Raw genomic sequence first — 16177 nt, forward strand, 5'->3', positions numbered from 1 at the left:
ACTGGGCGGGCTGAGTAGGAGGAAGCGGGGGGCCTTGAAGGGCTTTGACGCAGGGAGGGCACTCAAATAATGCTGCCACTGGGGAGGATTTCGGGACAGGGAGACACATACAGACTATCTCACGCCCAGTAGCTACAGTAGAGCAGTGCTAATCTTAGAAACTGGAAACTGTATTTGCGGGCCGTGGCGAAACTGCAATTGTTGAAGTTGGTCTGGGAGAGGGCGATCGCGGGAGTGTTGAGATGATGGCAGACAGTGAGAGATGGTGGAGGATGAAGATGATGCAGGTTTTCGGCGACGGCATCTTGCTAAGCTTGGTGCGAACTTGACTAAGTTGTGTGTGACGCAACGAGATCCGAGATGATACCTGCCACCACAGCGATGAAGAACATTGGGGGGGGGGGGGATAGTCTCGGAATAGAGTCAGCAGTGGGACCGAAGCCACGAAAGCATAACCTTCCTGCAGTTGCGCACCTGCCACTGGATTTCACTCCATGGTTTCCTTTTCTTTTTTCTTTTTAAAATGGGAGGGGGAGGGGGATAGGAGAGGGTCAGCTAAAATAAGCCGCATGGGGTGGAAAATAGTGGGAGGAGCAAACTAAACCTTAGGATGGACGTCTTTCTTTAGCGAACAGTCCATATCATGGCGATTGGGAAGCCTAACACAGACTAAAGGAGAGCGAGAATATCGCAAGTGACTGAAGACTTTCCTTACCCTTTGAGCTTGGGCCACGCCCCCGGGGCTTTGCTCGTTAGGCCTGCATCGGTGGGGGCTCCCTCTCTCGCACCTCCTTCCAGCACGCTCGTCTCGCTCTCGTGTCCCGTCTGTCGTCTCTCTCCTTTCCCTTCCTCTCTCTCTCCCTCTCACTTTCTCCCCTCATCGCCTGCTGTTAGGTCTGTCTCAGTGTGAGTGTTGGGGGGCGTATGAGGATCCGCAAGCGGAGTCAGTTGGTGGCTCCAGCCACGACGTGGCCGCTGCCCATCTCCTACAAGTATCAGACGTCGCCGACGGATGGGGTCATGCGGAGCTCTAGGGACAAGAGCGCAGCTGCATCGCCCGCCACTGTATGCAGCAGCATGCAGGAGAATCGGCGAGGGGATGAGGATGGATTGCCTCCGGCGTCGCCCCAGTCCAGCTCCGAGGTGTGCGCGGAGCCGCCGGTGAGACACAGCAATCCTTTTTGTTGAGCGTAGTATGAGGCGATGGTTACAGAAACCACACGATGGTCTGCAATTCGGTCAACTGGGCCGGGTGATTCCTACCGTAGTCCGGTGGAGTGGTTCTAGATCTGATCTCTTGGTGTGACGTGCGCATGACGCAAGAATCACGTCTTGGATTTCGGCTTTCCTGCAGCGGCCCGCTGCATGTGGTGGATTTCAGTTCGCTGTATGTGGGTCGGGAAATGGGGTTCGTCTGCTCGGGGATTGTTGGTGATGAGGAGTGCTCAATAGTTTTTCTTTGGGCGGGGTTTCACTGTTCGATCCTTTTCTCTGGTTTCCATGAGTTTCAAGGTTCAGGCACAACAAGATGCAGGCATCCTGCAGTAGTCGCGAATTGATCGGAATTGGCGATAGGATCTGGACGGTTTGGGGATTTGAAATCTTAGAGGTTCATACTTTTTGGGACCCGTGCATCGCTGCTGTATGATTCAAACAGACAGTCATATCCATGATGAGATCTTGGGACGACTTCAATGAGGGTGTGCGTGTCCAGTTAGTTCCAGTGCAGTTTAGACCTCGTACGCTTGGTCGTGGCGGGCCTCTCGTGCGTTTCGTGCTTCTTTTCATTTTCTCAGTCGGCGTTTGTGTTTGCGCTTGGGCAGGAATTGGAGAATCACCGACTATCTGATGCAGTTGTTAAGACCATTGAGAGCGATGCAGATCGGTCATGTCCACCCGAGGACGCAGTTACCGACGAAATTCGTCAAAAGGAGTCACCCACGAAGAGGCGAAAGATTGAACACGAAATGAGTCCTATTTTCAAGGTACTTGCTTGTGTGCTGGTGCTTTCATTTGTTTCACTTACATGCAGTTGCCATATTCTTGCAAATTTCGTGCAGTACTTCCCTCTAGTCTTCATTCGAGAGCCTCGGCAACCCAATGCGCAAGTTCACAGCAGCGACAAACTTCTTCATTGGGTTGGGGAAAGCTGTAGGAACTTGAATCCTTGCCATACGGGGTCCACTTTCGCATGTGGGGGCCTGGTCACATTGACTTGGTTCCGGTTACTTTGAAGAATCGGTACTAAGCTCTACTTTGGGCGGGAATCTGCAAATTCGCAGTGGTTGGTGTAATGTAGTTTCTCACTTCTCATGAGTGCTGTTCTGGAGGAGAGTTTGCAATTTCCCACCTACATGTGTGTGTTACTTCGGTTATCACAGCGTGTTCCGTTACTTCAGTCGGTTTCAATGCTCAATTGGCGCAGCAGTTTACCCCAATAATTATTCTTTAACAATCTTCAGCCCTTCGAAGTTGGCACGCAATCTTCACAAGCAGTGTGAAAATGGTTCATCCTGAGTGGCATCTTCTATTTCGTGGCTAGGTTTCACATGTCTAATTGCGGATAACGGTCGCGTCATTGCGCCAGTGCGAAGCTCTTAAAGTTAGGGTTATCGTTGTAAGAATTAGGACGAAGCTTAGGGCGCCTAGAAAGCCGGAGATGTAGGGAATCCTGTCAGCGTTGTAATATACACAAGACAGTGACCGTCTCTACCAGTCGACTTTGCACGGCCCTCATGTCTTCACAACATAAGTCAACATTTTATCGCTGAAATAGCTGCTCGTCTACGTGTAGGTCTAGCTATCGATTCTCTAGTGTTTGCTGTATAGGATCATGATGAAGAGCCTCGGAGATTTCAAACAGTCATGATTCCGAGGGTTTGGTTCACTCAGCCGCTCATGACCTAACAAAAGCGCTCTACTTCACACAACTTTCTAAAGAATGGGACTCTGGGGTTTACGCCTAAACCGAGAGTAGAGATCTGCACTCATTCATCATTTCTCTGCCTTTTATCCCCGGGCAGTTGACACAGGGTTTCTGAAGATGATGAATGGATCAGCCCACGTTAATCGATGACTACTGTGATAGCTTTAAAATCTTTAGACTGACTCGAGTGTTATTGGGTTTGCAGGGGTCTTCTTCCATGACTGCGGCAGAGCTGCTCGTGGTGAATGAATTGGCCAATGGTGTGCGTCAAAGGTACATAATCTTTGTTTCACGAGGTCGAGGATGTCTAATTTTTCGTCAACTGGAGAATCTCGTGTCATGAGGAAGGATTGTCATCAGTTGAATGGATCATGAACGACAACCATTGTGATGAGATGGAGCCCGCGCAATGTCTTTCTTTTGCAGGTTGGCTGCTTCAGAACAGTCTACAACAACAGAACAAGTGCCAGCGAAGTTGCCACCACTAAAATTCACGGAGAATTCCAAAGACGCTTTGATAAGTTCCATATTTTACGTGTTCGACACTTGTGGCGAGAGTGGTCTATCGGCTAGCGAGGTAGTTAAGTACATGTTAGAACAACGTCTTCCAGGGCTCAAGGAAGGTGGAGCAAGACACACTGTCCAAGTAGCCAATGTTCTCCGATCCTCTTCCTCTTTCATCTCATTAGGAGACAAGAAATATCTGCTTTGCTCTACTTTGGATGTGAGAACAGAATCGAAGAAACCAACTGGTGCAACCCGGCCCGTGCATAGGAGCGCATCACCAGGATCAGGTAATGATGGCAAGGAATCACCCAATAACGAAGACGATTCTTCACAGTATGGAGTGAAACCTGGGAGAGGAAGCAACTTGCAGCAGTCGAGCAAATCGACGATCACCGAGAAGAGCTCCCACTTGAGTACAAGGCATGGCAAGAATGCGCAAACTGAGAAATCCAAGGACGGTATGGCACTACCGAACCCCGTCCAGGAAGAGAGACAAACTTCTGATGAGGAAGTTGCCGAGCCAACAGTGGTGAAAGTTACCAGACGGCGCGGGCCTTCTTCCTCGCAGAAAGGCAAAGGCCCCACGCAGTGCAAGCGCTATGATGGCAGGGGTTGGCAATGTTCTCGTCTCACTGAACCCGGTTACTCGTTGTGTGTTCATCACCAAGACTTGATCAACAAGCGTGCCGCCAAGCTCAAAGAACAGCAAACTTTGAGTAGATTGATGGAGTCCGTGAGCCGGAAAGCAAAGATCCTGCCAACAGCCGAGAGCGCCAAGACACCTGAATCGCAAGAGAATGGGAATCCCAAACCACCATCCAGCAAAAATAGGGATGCTAGGGACCATAACAGGGATCGAGAGAGGGATATTAGAGAAACCACTCCTGGAGCTCCGGTCCAGAAGCGGAAGATGCTCTCATTATTAGCAATCAAGTAGCCATGGCTTTGTACAAATTTTCGGTTATGGATTTAGGACATTTTTGATTAACCATCTCTGTAGTGTTTTTCAACTCTGAATTTGCTTTCCAATTGCCAGTGCATGCAACGTAGTGCCTTCCTCTCAAGGGCTCTTTTGATACCTTCGCATGATGTAATCACCTGTATGTGCAAGCAACCATTGAATGCCAATTATGGATTCTGCTTAATCCTGTGGGTTTGGGTGTTTCATGAATTTCCCAGGCTTGGCATCGTATACTTACATGGATCATATCATATCATTTAAGTAGCTTGAAGGCGCCGCCTAACGATACTCATGGCGCCTGTCTTACGAGGATTACGTGATGGAATCCGCAGTGACTTCAGCTGCCTCCGATACCAACCATAATATCTCAACGCGTTGAACAGTGGACTTCATGCCACCATCATTCCACTTGCAGAGCCCTATCGATCTTCATCGCGCGTAACTGTGTGCTAAAGATGAGATTCTAACCTATTTTGTGCATTTGTCCTCAAACGCTTCCAGCTCCTGGTTCTGACGGGAATTCCAAGGCAGCGTCATCACCATGTGTGCCAGTTCTATTGCAGCACCTCAAAAATGAACATGAAGCTCTTCTTCAATCGCATTAGCATTCTCGCAGTCCAACAATATTATTGTTTCTGTTATCGTCAATTCATTTCAGTTTAATAATAATTCTTTCCGTATTATGGGTACGTACGTGATGTCTGTTTGGTACAAGTTATTAAATGCTAATTCGACCAGTACGATCAAAACATTCGTATACTATCAAACCCACTACGCTTTGAAACTTTTCCGAACCCACGATTGGCCACCTGAATGTATGAGCAACACTGATTCGCCCAAAGTCAAGATTTCCGGCCCTTGAACTTTCTAGACACGTCATTGACTACCTGAACACAACTTTGCACCAAATCCATCCACGTCAATTTTCGGCACTTTTTATGAGGTCTACAAGCAAACAGCAGGTGGAGTGGCATTCATCTTCCTCTGCAATAACGTGCACCAAGAGTTCCTCGGATTTTTAAGGGTCCAGACGGGTCGGCGAATGGTTAAGGGAGTGAATTTCAATGGTTTTCAACCAGCTGCCGAAGTGCACCATTCCAAATCGTCGTCCCTGTGCCGGAACTTGAGCTTCTTCACGTGCTAGCATCACCACAACCCAGCAGACTTGTTTCAATGCTGGAACATCCATCAAATTGCGACTCAATCAAGCTCTAAATTCGACGAATTGCTAAACAAATGCGAATCAATGGTGTTCAGGTGCAGCGCTGAGAGTGTGCTCCCGGCATCCGAAGCGGGATGCAGATCCCCTGCTCACAGCTCCGATCTCATTGAATGCTGCAAGGATTTTGGCACAAAGACGCTGTATTCTCGCAGGGAAGCGAAGTGGGAGAGCGAAACAGAGAAAGTCTGACAGTCAGTCAGCCTCGTCGTGGGGGGGATCCTCCCGCCGCGGCGGGGAAACTTCGTGGCGCCCGACGTTCCCGCGCTATGCTGTGCTGACCTATCTGTCTGACGTGGCTTTCGCTCCCACGTGACCCCCTCGCCCATGTCCCCTCCCACCCCTTCACCCGTTTCCTCCACCAAACCATTTATTTTGCATGTTAATTGTTGGTATATGTACGTGTATATGTAAGTGCGTGTTTTGTTTATAGAGGCTAATTTGAGATATTTATAACTTAAAATTTTCTTTGAACGTAAATTTATCTTTCCAAATATTAAAACATGAAAAATGAAAAATGCTGTATGATAACTATATATATATATATATATATATATATAAATATAATTCTATGAACAAATAATTGAGGATTTTTTTATTGAAAAAATGAAGTACAGTATAATTATGAATATTTAACTTATGTATTACTAAATATATTTAATCACATTGATATCTAAGTATTTTTGTATATTATCAGCATATAATTATTAGAGTTTTGCAGTCTAGCTATGTTTGTCTTGTTGAAAAAAATAAAATTGGGATGATTCAATCTTCAAATTATTACAATTAATCATTATATATATATCAAACAAAATAAATTGAAATATTAAATTAATAGATAAAATAATGAGATTTCTTGTTATTAAAAAAACTATTATATTTTTGAAATCAATGATGAAGAATTAAAATTTAAAATAATTAAAAATAGATTATATTTTTATATATATTTTTAGATTTATTTTTAAAATTTTTAAGAGCACTAATATTTATAATTTTAAAATCATATTTTTCTTAAAAGAATGTTACAAATGATTAAAAATAAATTATCTCGTTTTGTCACATAATGAAAGTAATTTAGAAATTATTGATTGTTCTTCTAAAAACTAATATTTTTTAAAAAATTATTATTATTTGTCATTGGATTTTCTTCTATGTTTTATTCCTTTATATAGAATTTATTTTTACATGATAAAAAAATCTATATAAAAAATAGCAAAGATAAAAGACATCATAGCAAAAAAAAAGAAGTTAAGATGGAGTCAACCTACTTAGTTAGAACTTAAAGTGTATCTTTTAGTAAAGATTAGATATGCATTATAATTTCATAACTATTCATAAATTTTAAGCATTTATCTTACATATGCAACAACAACTACAAAAAATATTAAACAAAAAGACGTTTTGGCTACAAAAGCTTTAAAAGTTATGATTGATGAAATAAAATAATTTGATATTAAAAATATTCTATAATATTTGATTTACTATATAAAGAAGATATGATAGAATTATTAGTTTTAAATAAAAAGATAAATCAATTATTTAAACTTGCTGCAATATTGAAAATGAGAGAGTATGTAAGGTTAAGCAAACAACAATCTAAAAATCTATTAAAGAATTTTTTTCATATATTGAAGAATAAGTATTTTTAACAAATTCTGAATGGATTACTAAGAAGTTGTTCTTAGAATAGATTAAAAAACCTAATAATAACTTTTAAGCTATAAAATTTCTAATAAAAAATTAAGAGTCAACACCCTTGATTATTTAAGATAAATAGTTAAAAAATATGTAAATTAGACATATTAGAAGGTGATAAAAAAAATGGTATTTATGAAAATATTCAATTAGATAATTTTTTAGAATTCATTCTATTAATTGGAAATAGATATTATAACAAGGTCTTAAGCCAGTTTGTGCAACCTCTTTATTAGTTGATTCAATCCTTGAAGGTGGATTGCCTTTGATCTTCTTGTTCTAATTTAGCTACAATCTACATTTTGTTGCTTTCTTCAATTTAAAGCCAATAAGCAACTCTCTTAAGAAATTAAAAATTTATAAGACAAAATACAAGACTAACTATCTTTCTTAAGATAAGTCCAATTGGACTTTCAAATAATGATTATAATTTTTTAAAACATAAAAAAATGAAAAGAATTAAATAACATATATTAAGCAAAACAAACAAACCTAGTCTTGTAGAAGACAATTCCAACATGGTGTCACGGACATAATCATGTAATCTAGTAATTACATATACAAATAGGTAGAAGTAAGTAAAAGTAGATAAAAATAAGTTAATTCTATAGTATTTAATATGAAAGCTTCCTAGAAGCTTCATAGATGCTGCTTTGACTTTATAGGTATCTTTAATTGACTTTTTGGATTAGAAATGTGGTCAACAAGTTGGCCATGTGCCACACATGTTGTTAGCTTAAAGGTCAAGCTAACTATATAGCCCACACATAGAAGAACTTGCCTTGTAAGTCAAGGCATGTATCCTACAAAGTCAACACATATTGGAGGTCCTATAGAACGTCGCCACGTAGCCCCTAGTTAGATAGTATATATAGAGACAAGAGTGAAGGCTCCTTCACTCTTGTCAACTCCTTTCTTGCTTCTAGTCTAGTTTCAAGGGTCTTTAGTTTTCTTGTCTTTTGGCAATAGCCATTCCAGTTTCTCTTTCAATATATATACTTGTTTATATATATTTTGTTACCTCTCTTTGAGTAAAGGTTCACTTATTTGAATTATTTTTTCATCGAGTGCTTGTCCTTGACATATTGACAAGAGTACACCTACAATATCAGAGCTTTGTCTAATCTTGATTAAGAGTGGATTACCCCTTTTTCTTTATAAGATATAAGCATATTAGAAGTTGCGGATTACCTTCTTCTAAACTGATATTGTCCTTAGTATTTTCTTTGTTCTCAAGTCCTCTCTTCTATTTGTCTTGAGCGATATTAGACATCTTTTCTTTTCTAAGTGTTATCATGGCAAAACTTGTTGAAATGAAGAGTGCAATGGCACAAATGCAAGAGCAATTGAGAGAGTTAATGCTTGCGATGCATCAACTCAATTTACCACTACAAGGAGCAACAAGATTGGCAAGAAGTGAAGATATAGAAATGATTGAAGCTGCTTCAACATCTACACTAAACCATGTCCTTTCTCCTATGGTGGAATGCCCTTCAAATATTAAAGAACCAAGAATTGTCCTATTCGAGAAGTTTGATGGCACTAGATCCAAGTTTCGAGGATTTATCAATTAAGTGCAACTTGTGATTGAACTTCAACTCCAAAGCTATCCAACTCCAGGATCGCAAGTTAGATTCATTGGTACGCTTCTTTTAGGTTCAACACTATTGTGGTTTTCATCTTTTTTTGAACGACGAGATCTAATATTGAATAATCTAGAGGCTTTTTTGATAGAGTTTCGATCTATGTATGGAGAACATGATGTAATTCGTGTTACAACTAATAAGATCCATATTTTACGATAAGATAATCGATCAGTAACGTTATATGCTTCATAATTTCGACAACTTGTAATTGATATCAAGTGAGATGATGCTGCACTTATTAGCCAATTTTTCTACGGATTACAATATGAGGTAAAAAAATTAATGCTCAACTTACCTGATCCTCAAACATTGAGTTAAGCAATTGACTTTGCTATGAACTGCGAAAATCGCCTTTTTGAATTCTGATCTGAGAACTGTACAAGTGAACCTCAACGTTACTATAATTCAATGGCAACACCAACACCTCTTCAATACATACATTCGGAAGTAGAGGATATGCAAATTGATGTAGTACGTTTCAAACCTCTTACTGAGCAAGAAAAGACTCGTTGTCGTCAAGAAGGATTATGTTTATATTGTGGAGAACCAAAGCACACTGCTCAACATTATCCAAAGAAACGACGCAATCACAAAATGAGGAGTATGGCTGTGAAAAAAGTCAATATGTCGGAAAACGAGTTTGTCCAGCTACAATAGGGACCATGCGGTTGAAACCTTGCACAACATCTAGTAAAGGTCCTATTCTCTACTCAGAGTCCTCTCCTTGTTTTACATTAAATGTTATTTTAGGACCTAAATATTACAAAGTCTCTATCTTATTAGATTCAAGAGCCTCAGCGTGTTTTTTAGATGAAGAATTTATTAAAAGACATAGCATATCTTTAGTAAAGAAAATTAAACCTGTTCATGTAGAAGTCATAGATGGTCGTCCATTGTCTTCTGGAGATATTACTCACGAAACCCTTCCTATAGAAGTAATAATCAATGGTCATAATAGTTTTGTAGTATTTAATATCATTAGATCTTCCTTTAATCCAATCATTTAAGGTTTATCGTGGTTAGAAAAATACAACCCTCAAATAGATTAGATTTCCCGAACTCTTACTTTCTCTAAAAGTATAACTAACAGTGTAGTTAATCAAGTAGAGAGTCATAAGTCTAGTTCAATTAAACCCGTATTTATAGGTGCAAAAGCTTTCTTGTATGCTGCTATGAAAGAATCACCATATATTATTTATGCCACACTTCTTTCTACTAGTGAAAAGACTTCAAGTGGCATTCCAAGCCAATATCAAGAATTTCAAGATGTATTTGAAAAAAAGAATGTGGATACACTCTCGGAACATAGTCCCTATGATTGCTCAATTGACCTTCAAGAAGGAGTACAATCGCCATTCGGACCAATCTACACTTTATCACAAAATGAGTTGGATGAACTCAAGGAGTATATTGAAGAAAATCTAGCTAAGAATTTCATATGCCATTCTAAATCTCCGGCAGGAGCTCCAATTCTATTTGTGAAGAAAAAAGATGGATCATTGCAGATGTGTGTTGATTATCGAGGATTCAACAAGATTACCATCAAGAACACGTATCCACTACCTTTAATATGTGGACTTCTTGATCAGCTGAATCAGGCTAAGATCTATACAAAAATAGATCTTCAGGGAGCATACAATCTAGTACGCATCAAAGAAGGAGATGAATGGAAGACTGCGTTTCGAACTAGGTATGGACATTTTGAATACAACGTCATGCCTTTCGGACTTACAAATACACCAGCAGCTTTTCAACATCTAATGAATGATGTTTTTCGAGAGTTTTTGGACGATTTTGTGGTCTGTTATCTAGATAACATCTTGATCTATTTTTAGAATCTAAAAGAATATGAACTTCATGTTCGTCGTGTATTACAAAAATTAAGAGATGCAGGACTCTATGCCAAGATAGAAAAGTGTGTGTTCCACACTATTCAAGTCGATTTCTTAGGTTACATCATTTCAAATGATGGACTTATGATGAATCCTAAGAAAGTTCAAACTATTATAGAGTGGAATATTTCAAAAACGGTAAGAGATGTCTAATATTTTTTAGAATTTGCCAACTACTATTGAATCTTTATCAAAGACTTCTCTCGAGTTGTAGCTCCACTTACATGTTTGACTTCTAAAGACAAACTCCAATGGAATCAAGAAGCGGAATTTGCTTTTGAATCTTTGAAGACAGCGTTTGTTTCTGCACCAATCTTGTACCGTGTTGATTTTTCCAAAGCATTCTTTATGGAAACAGATGCATCGGACTTTGTTCTGGGTGCGGTTTTATCACAAATGGGAACAGATGACAAACTTCATTCAGTAGCCTTTCATTCAAGAAAATTCTCAACAGCAGAAATCAATTATGAGATCCACGACAAAGAACTTCTTGCAATTGTGGATTCTTTTCAAGAATGGCGTCATTATCTAGAAGGCGCTTCCAGTCCAGTCACCATGTATACGAATCACAAGAACCTCGAATATTTTATGTCAGCACGTATATTAAATCATCGCCAAGCTCATTGGAGCATGTCTTTATCAAGATTCAAGTTCATCATCACTTATCGGCCAGGAAAACAACAAGGTTTATCCGATGCCTTGTCTAAACGTTCTTATCTTGCACTAAAAGAAGGAGATGCAGCTTTTGAGCAATAAAGAATGGTTCTCTTGAAGCCGAAGCAATTTCATCTTCGAGCAACAAAATCAACATTGACTATTGATTTAACTTTTCTTAAGCAAGTCCAGTTAAGTATGTCTTCAAACCCTCTTATTCATGATATCAAGAATAATTCTTCTAAATCTCATGATCCCTCTAAATTTGAATTCAAGAACAATCTACTCTATTTCGAAGGACGCCTATATGTTCCAGAAGGAGAAGCACGTTTATATGTTCTTCAAGCTCATCACGACTTTCGAGCAGCAGGACATTTTGGATATAATAAGACTTTAGAACTGATATCTAGGGATTTTTGGTGGCCTCAAATGTGGAAGGTAGTTAAAGATTTTGTACAATCATGTGATATTTGTTCAAGATCAAAAACTCCTCGTCATCGACCTTTTGGACTTCTTCAGCCATTACTCATTCCAGAACAACCATGGTCTTCTGTTTCTATGGACTTCATCACGGATCTTCCAATCTCAAGTTCTTATGACTCTATATTCGTTATAGTAGATCGTTTTACCAAGATGGCACATTTTGTACCATATACCAAATCTATTATAGGTGAAGAAACAATTAAGCTCTTTCTTGACAATATCTATTGCTATCATGGATTACCCAAGGATATTATATCAGATAGGGGAACTCAATTTGTATCAAGATTTTGGCGGACTCTTTTCAAGCTTCTTAAAGTCGATAAAAAACTATCTTCGACATTCCATCCTCAAACTAATGGACAAACGGAGCGTGTTAATCAAGTTTTGGAGCAATATTTAAGATGTATCATTAATTACCAACAAGATGATTGGACAACTCTTTTGCCATTGGCAGAGTTTGCTTACAATAAAACGATATATTCTTCTACAAAATAAACACCTTTCTTTACTAATTATGGTTATCATCCACGACTTGATACTTTTGACTTTTTAAAAGTTGATAATCCTGTTGCAAAAGATTTAGCAATTCATTTATCAGAGCTACATGCAACGATGAATGTGCAATTAAAAGAGGCTCAAGAACAACAAAAGGTCAATTCGGATGTCTATCAAAAAGAACAATCATCATTCGTCTTGGGTGATAAGGTATGGCTACTTCATCGCAATATCAAGACCACTCGTCCTTGTGACAAGTTGGACTATCGAAGGCTGGGACCATTTTCTATTTCTGCACAAATCAATCCAGTTGCATATTGTTTACATCTACCGGAGTCAATGAAAATCCTTTCAGTATTCTATGTGTCTCTTCTTGAACCATACAAGACAGTGGACATACCAAGAAGACGACAAGCTCCACCTCCTCCTATAGAAGTGGACAATAATGAAGAGTTTGAAGTAGAAGAAGTCTTAGATTCAAGGCGGCGCCGAAATAAATTAGAATATCTTGTCCATTGGCGCGGATATGGTATTAGTGAATGCACATGGGAGCCAATAAAGAATCTTGCAAGTGTAGCAAAGGCGGTGGAGGCTTTTCATTGACAACATATATCAAAATCAAGATGAAAACCTTTTTTATAAAAAAAATAACATCTAGGCAAGATAACATTCTACTTTCAATTCTTGTTCGTAGCTTCTTTGTAGTAGTGACGCTCAGGAGATGGAGAACCAACAACCAGCGGATTTGAATCAAGAGCCTTCATTTACTGACCTGTCAAAGGAGACATTACCATTGTCATAACCTTCAAGACGACGCAATCGAGATGAAGATCTTCAAGAACGACATGTTCTTCCTCGAATAGATGGCAAGATACAACGCGTTTGGTATCACGATTTGGGAAGAGACTCCCGATGTTTGGTGATTGTGCTAGATGTAGAAACAACTCCTGATGGTGTTCCAAATATTCTATTCGAAGGAAGTTACGAAGGCCTCAACAATGATCAAATAATTGGGTGGTCTTTCCGCCCTGGTATGGGACACTACCGATGGTTGAGAGGCCCTATCAATCATCTTCGAAGATAACAAAGATCAGAGTATGTGGCGAATATAATTCGTCGCATCATAGATTTCTTCAACATATGATGACTGCTCCTCGTAAAACTCGTCCTTAGAAGGGGGGGTAATGTCATGGACATAATCATGTAAGCTAGTAATTATATATACAAATAAGTAGAAATAAGTAAAATTAGGTAAAAGTAAGTTAATTCTATAGTATTTAATATGGAAGCTTCCTAGAAGCTTCATAGATGCTACTTTGACTTCATAGGTGTCTTTAATTGACTTTTTGGATTAGAAATGTGGTCAACAAGTTGGCCATGTGCCACACATGTTGTTAGCTTAAAGGTTAAGCTAACTATGTGGCTCACACATAGAAGAACTTGCCTTGTAAGTCAAGGCATATGTCCTACAAAGTCAACACATATTGGAGGTCCTATAGAACGTCGCCACGTAGTCCCTACTTAGATAGTATATATAGAGACAAGAGTAAAGGCTTCTTCACGCTTGTCAACTCCTTTCTTGCTTCTAGTCTAGTTTCAAGGGTCTTTAGTTTTCTTGTCTTTTTGCAATAGCCATTCCAATTTCTCTTTCAATATATATACTTGTTTATATATATTTTGTTACCTCTCTTTGAGTGAAGGTTCACTTGTTTGAATTATTTTTTCATCGAGTTCTTGTCCTTGACACATGGTCAATTTGTCAAGGCTATCAAGTCTCTCCATTTTTAATCTTAAAAATAAGATATTTAAAAATATATACATATTTTATAAAATTTCATTAAAAAACACGAAATCAAGTAAAGTTATTTATTTTATAGCTCACAAATATGTTTTTTCTAATTTCAGAAGAACAATATAATATTGATTATATATATATGAAAAAAATAATTACATAGGACGTCTAATAAATTTTATTATTTTTGGTATAATATATAATATTTAATAGAATTTACGGCATATAGATTTTTCAAAAAATTCAGTAATAATTTAAAATACATATGAATATTAAAAAAATTAAAAATTATATTTAGCATAAAATTTATTAATAAAGTACCTATAAGATAATAATGCTATTTCAAAATTTTGTTTTTCATAACATTAATATTTATATTTAAAATTTTATAATTAATTATAGCTAATAAATATTTTTTTGAATTAAAAAAATATTTTCTTATTTTTAATTATTTTTTATAGTATAATATTTAGTATAAAATCCAATAAATTTATTTTTGTAAGTAAATGGCTTCAAAATTATTATGATTATATAAATATAAGCTTTGCAAACCTGATAGCTATTTTCAAAATGTTCAAAAATAACTAATAGGTTTAATTTGCTTAAATATATATATATATATATATATATATATATATATCTATATCTTATAATTCTATTAAAATTGTAAAAAATAAAAAATTGTAAATAGGAGTGTACCATCTCAAAATTGTTTGAAAATTTTTTAGTTAGTTATGATGCATTAATTAATTGTAAATATGTATTTTCTATTTCAATTACATAAAATAAAAATAAGATTAGATAGAGTATTTAAATTCATAAATTTAATTATTTTATATGAATTATTGAAATAATTGAAATAGAGAAGTTATAAAGTTATGAACTTATTGATTACAGAAATAAATAAATAATTTGAACTTGTATTTTTTTTTTTTTTTTTTTTTTTTTTCTCCTTATATTAAACACAACTAAGATGTTTTGATAGCAAGAACAAAAATAGGTTGTTGATTTTTGAAGCTAATGTATATAATTATTATTGTGATTTAGATATATTGTATTATAGTATTTAAAGGATTATTTAGAAATATTTTAATGTTAAAAAAATAATTGATTAATTGATATAAGTTTAGTTATAAAGTTCTATTATATATGCCTTAGTAATTACATAGATCTCAAGACAAGATAGGTAATTTGAGGTTGTTAAAGATGTGTTGTTTTAGCTATTTTTTCTAAAATTTATAATTAGTTGAGATAAATTTAGAAAATAAATATCTAAGATTTTATTGATAAAGTTTGTTGCCATTGCATATATCTTTTATTGTTAGTGAGTAATAATTTAAAACTTATTAAAATATCCACTAACAATAAAAGATATATGCTATGGCAACAAACTTTATCAATAAAATCTAAGCATAGTTACAAAACATTAAGGTAGATTTTATTTCTATTAGTCATAGTAAGAGAAGAAAATAAAAGGGAAGAACAACTTTCTTTTAAAAGACAAAGCTATTCTTAAAAGAAATTCTAAGAGATTATAGCAAAAGGGAAAATAAAATAAAAGATAATTTTTTTATTTGTTGTTCTAAAAACTTTCAACTATTATACTATTGTCTTTATTTTTTTTTGTTTATTTCAATACAACATTGTAAAATTTACAAAAATTATAATAATTTATAAAATATAAAAATAAGTTTTTAATATAATTTTGCATAATATACATACTTTTTGAAAGCTCTGTATTACATAGAAAAGAAATGTCATATACATCCCTCATATATGCTGAAATATCAAGAATACCCATGTAATATTGATATTGGCAAATCCATCCCACTTCTGTGTTAATAACAAATCTACTCTAAAATGTGATAAGGTATCCCCACTCTTCCATTTTCAGATGCATCTAGGGC

The 16177-nt window shown here is 36.9% G+C and overlaps 1 protein-coding gene across 1 annotated transcript; it reads left to right on the forward strand.

The window, feature by feature from the left end:
• Positions 1-708: 708 nt before the first annotated feature.
• Positions 709-4421, forward strand: LOC112295834 (uncharacterized). Its single transcript, XM_024547818.3, has 4 exons — positions 709-1161; positions 1824-1985; positions 3132-3199; positions 3353-4421. Exons 1-4 carry the CDS (start codon positions 925-927, stop codon positions 4368-4370), a joined length of 1485 nt encoding a protein of 494 aa, XP_024403586.1. The 5' UTR covers positions 709-924; the 3' UTR covers positions 4371-4421.
• The last annotated feature ends 11756 nt before the right edge of the window (positions 4422-16177 follow it).

Source organism: Physcomitrium patens, chromosome 19 (assembly GCF_059467195.1).
Source record: "Physcomitrium patens ecotype Gransden chromosome 19, ASM5946719v1, whole genome shotgun sequence".
NCBI lineage: Eukaryota > Viridiplantae > Streptophyta > Bryopsida > Funariales > Funariaceae > Physcomitrium > Physcomitrium patens.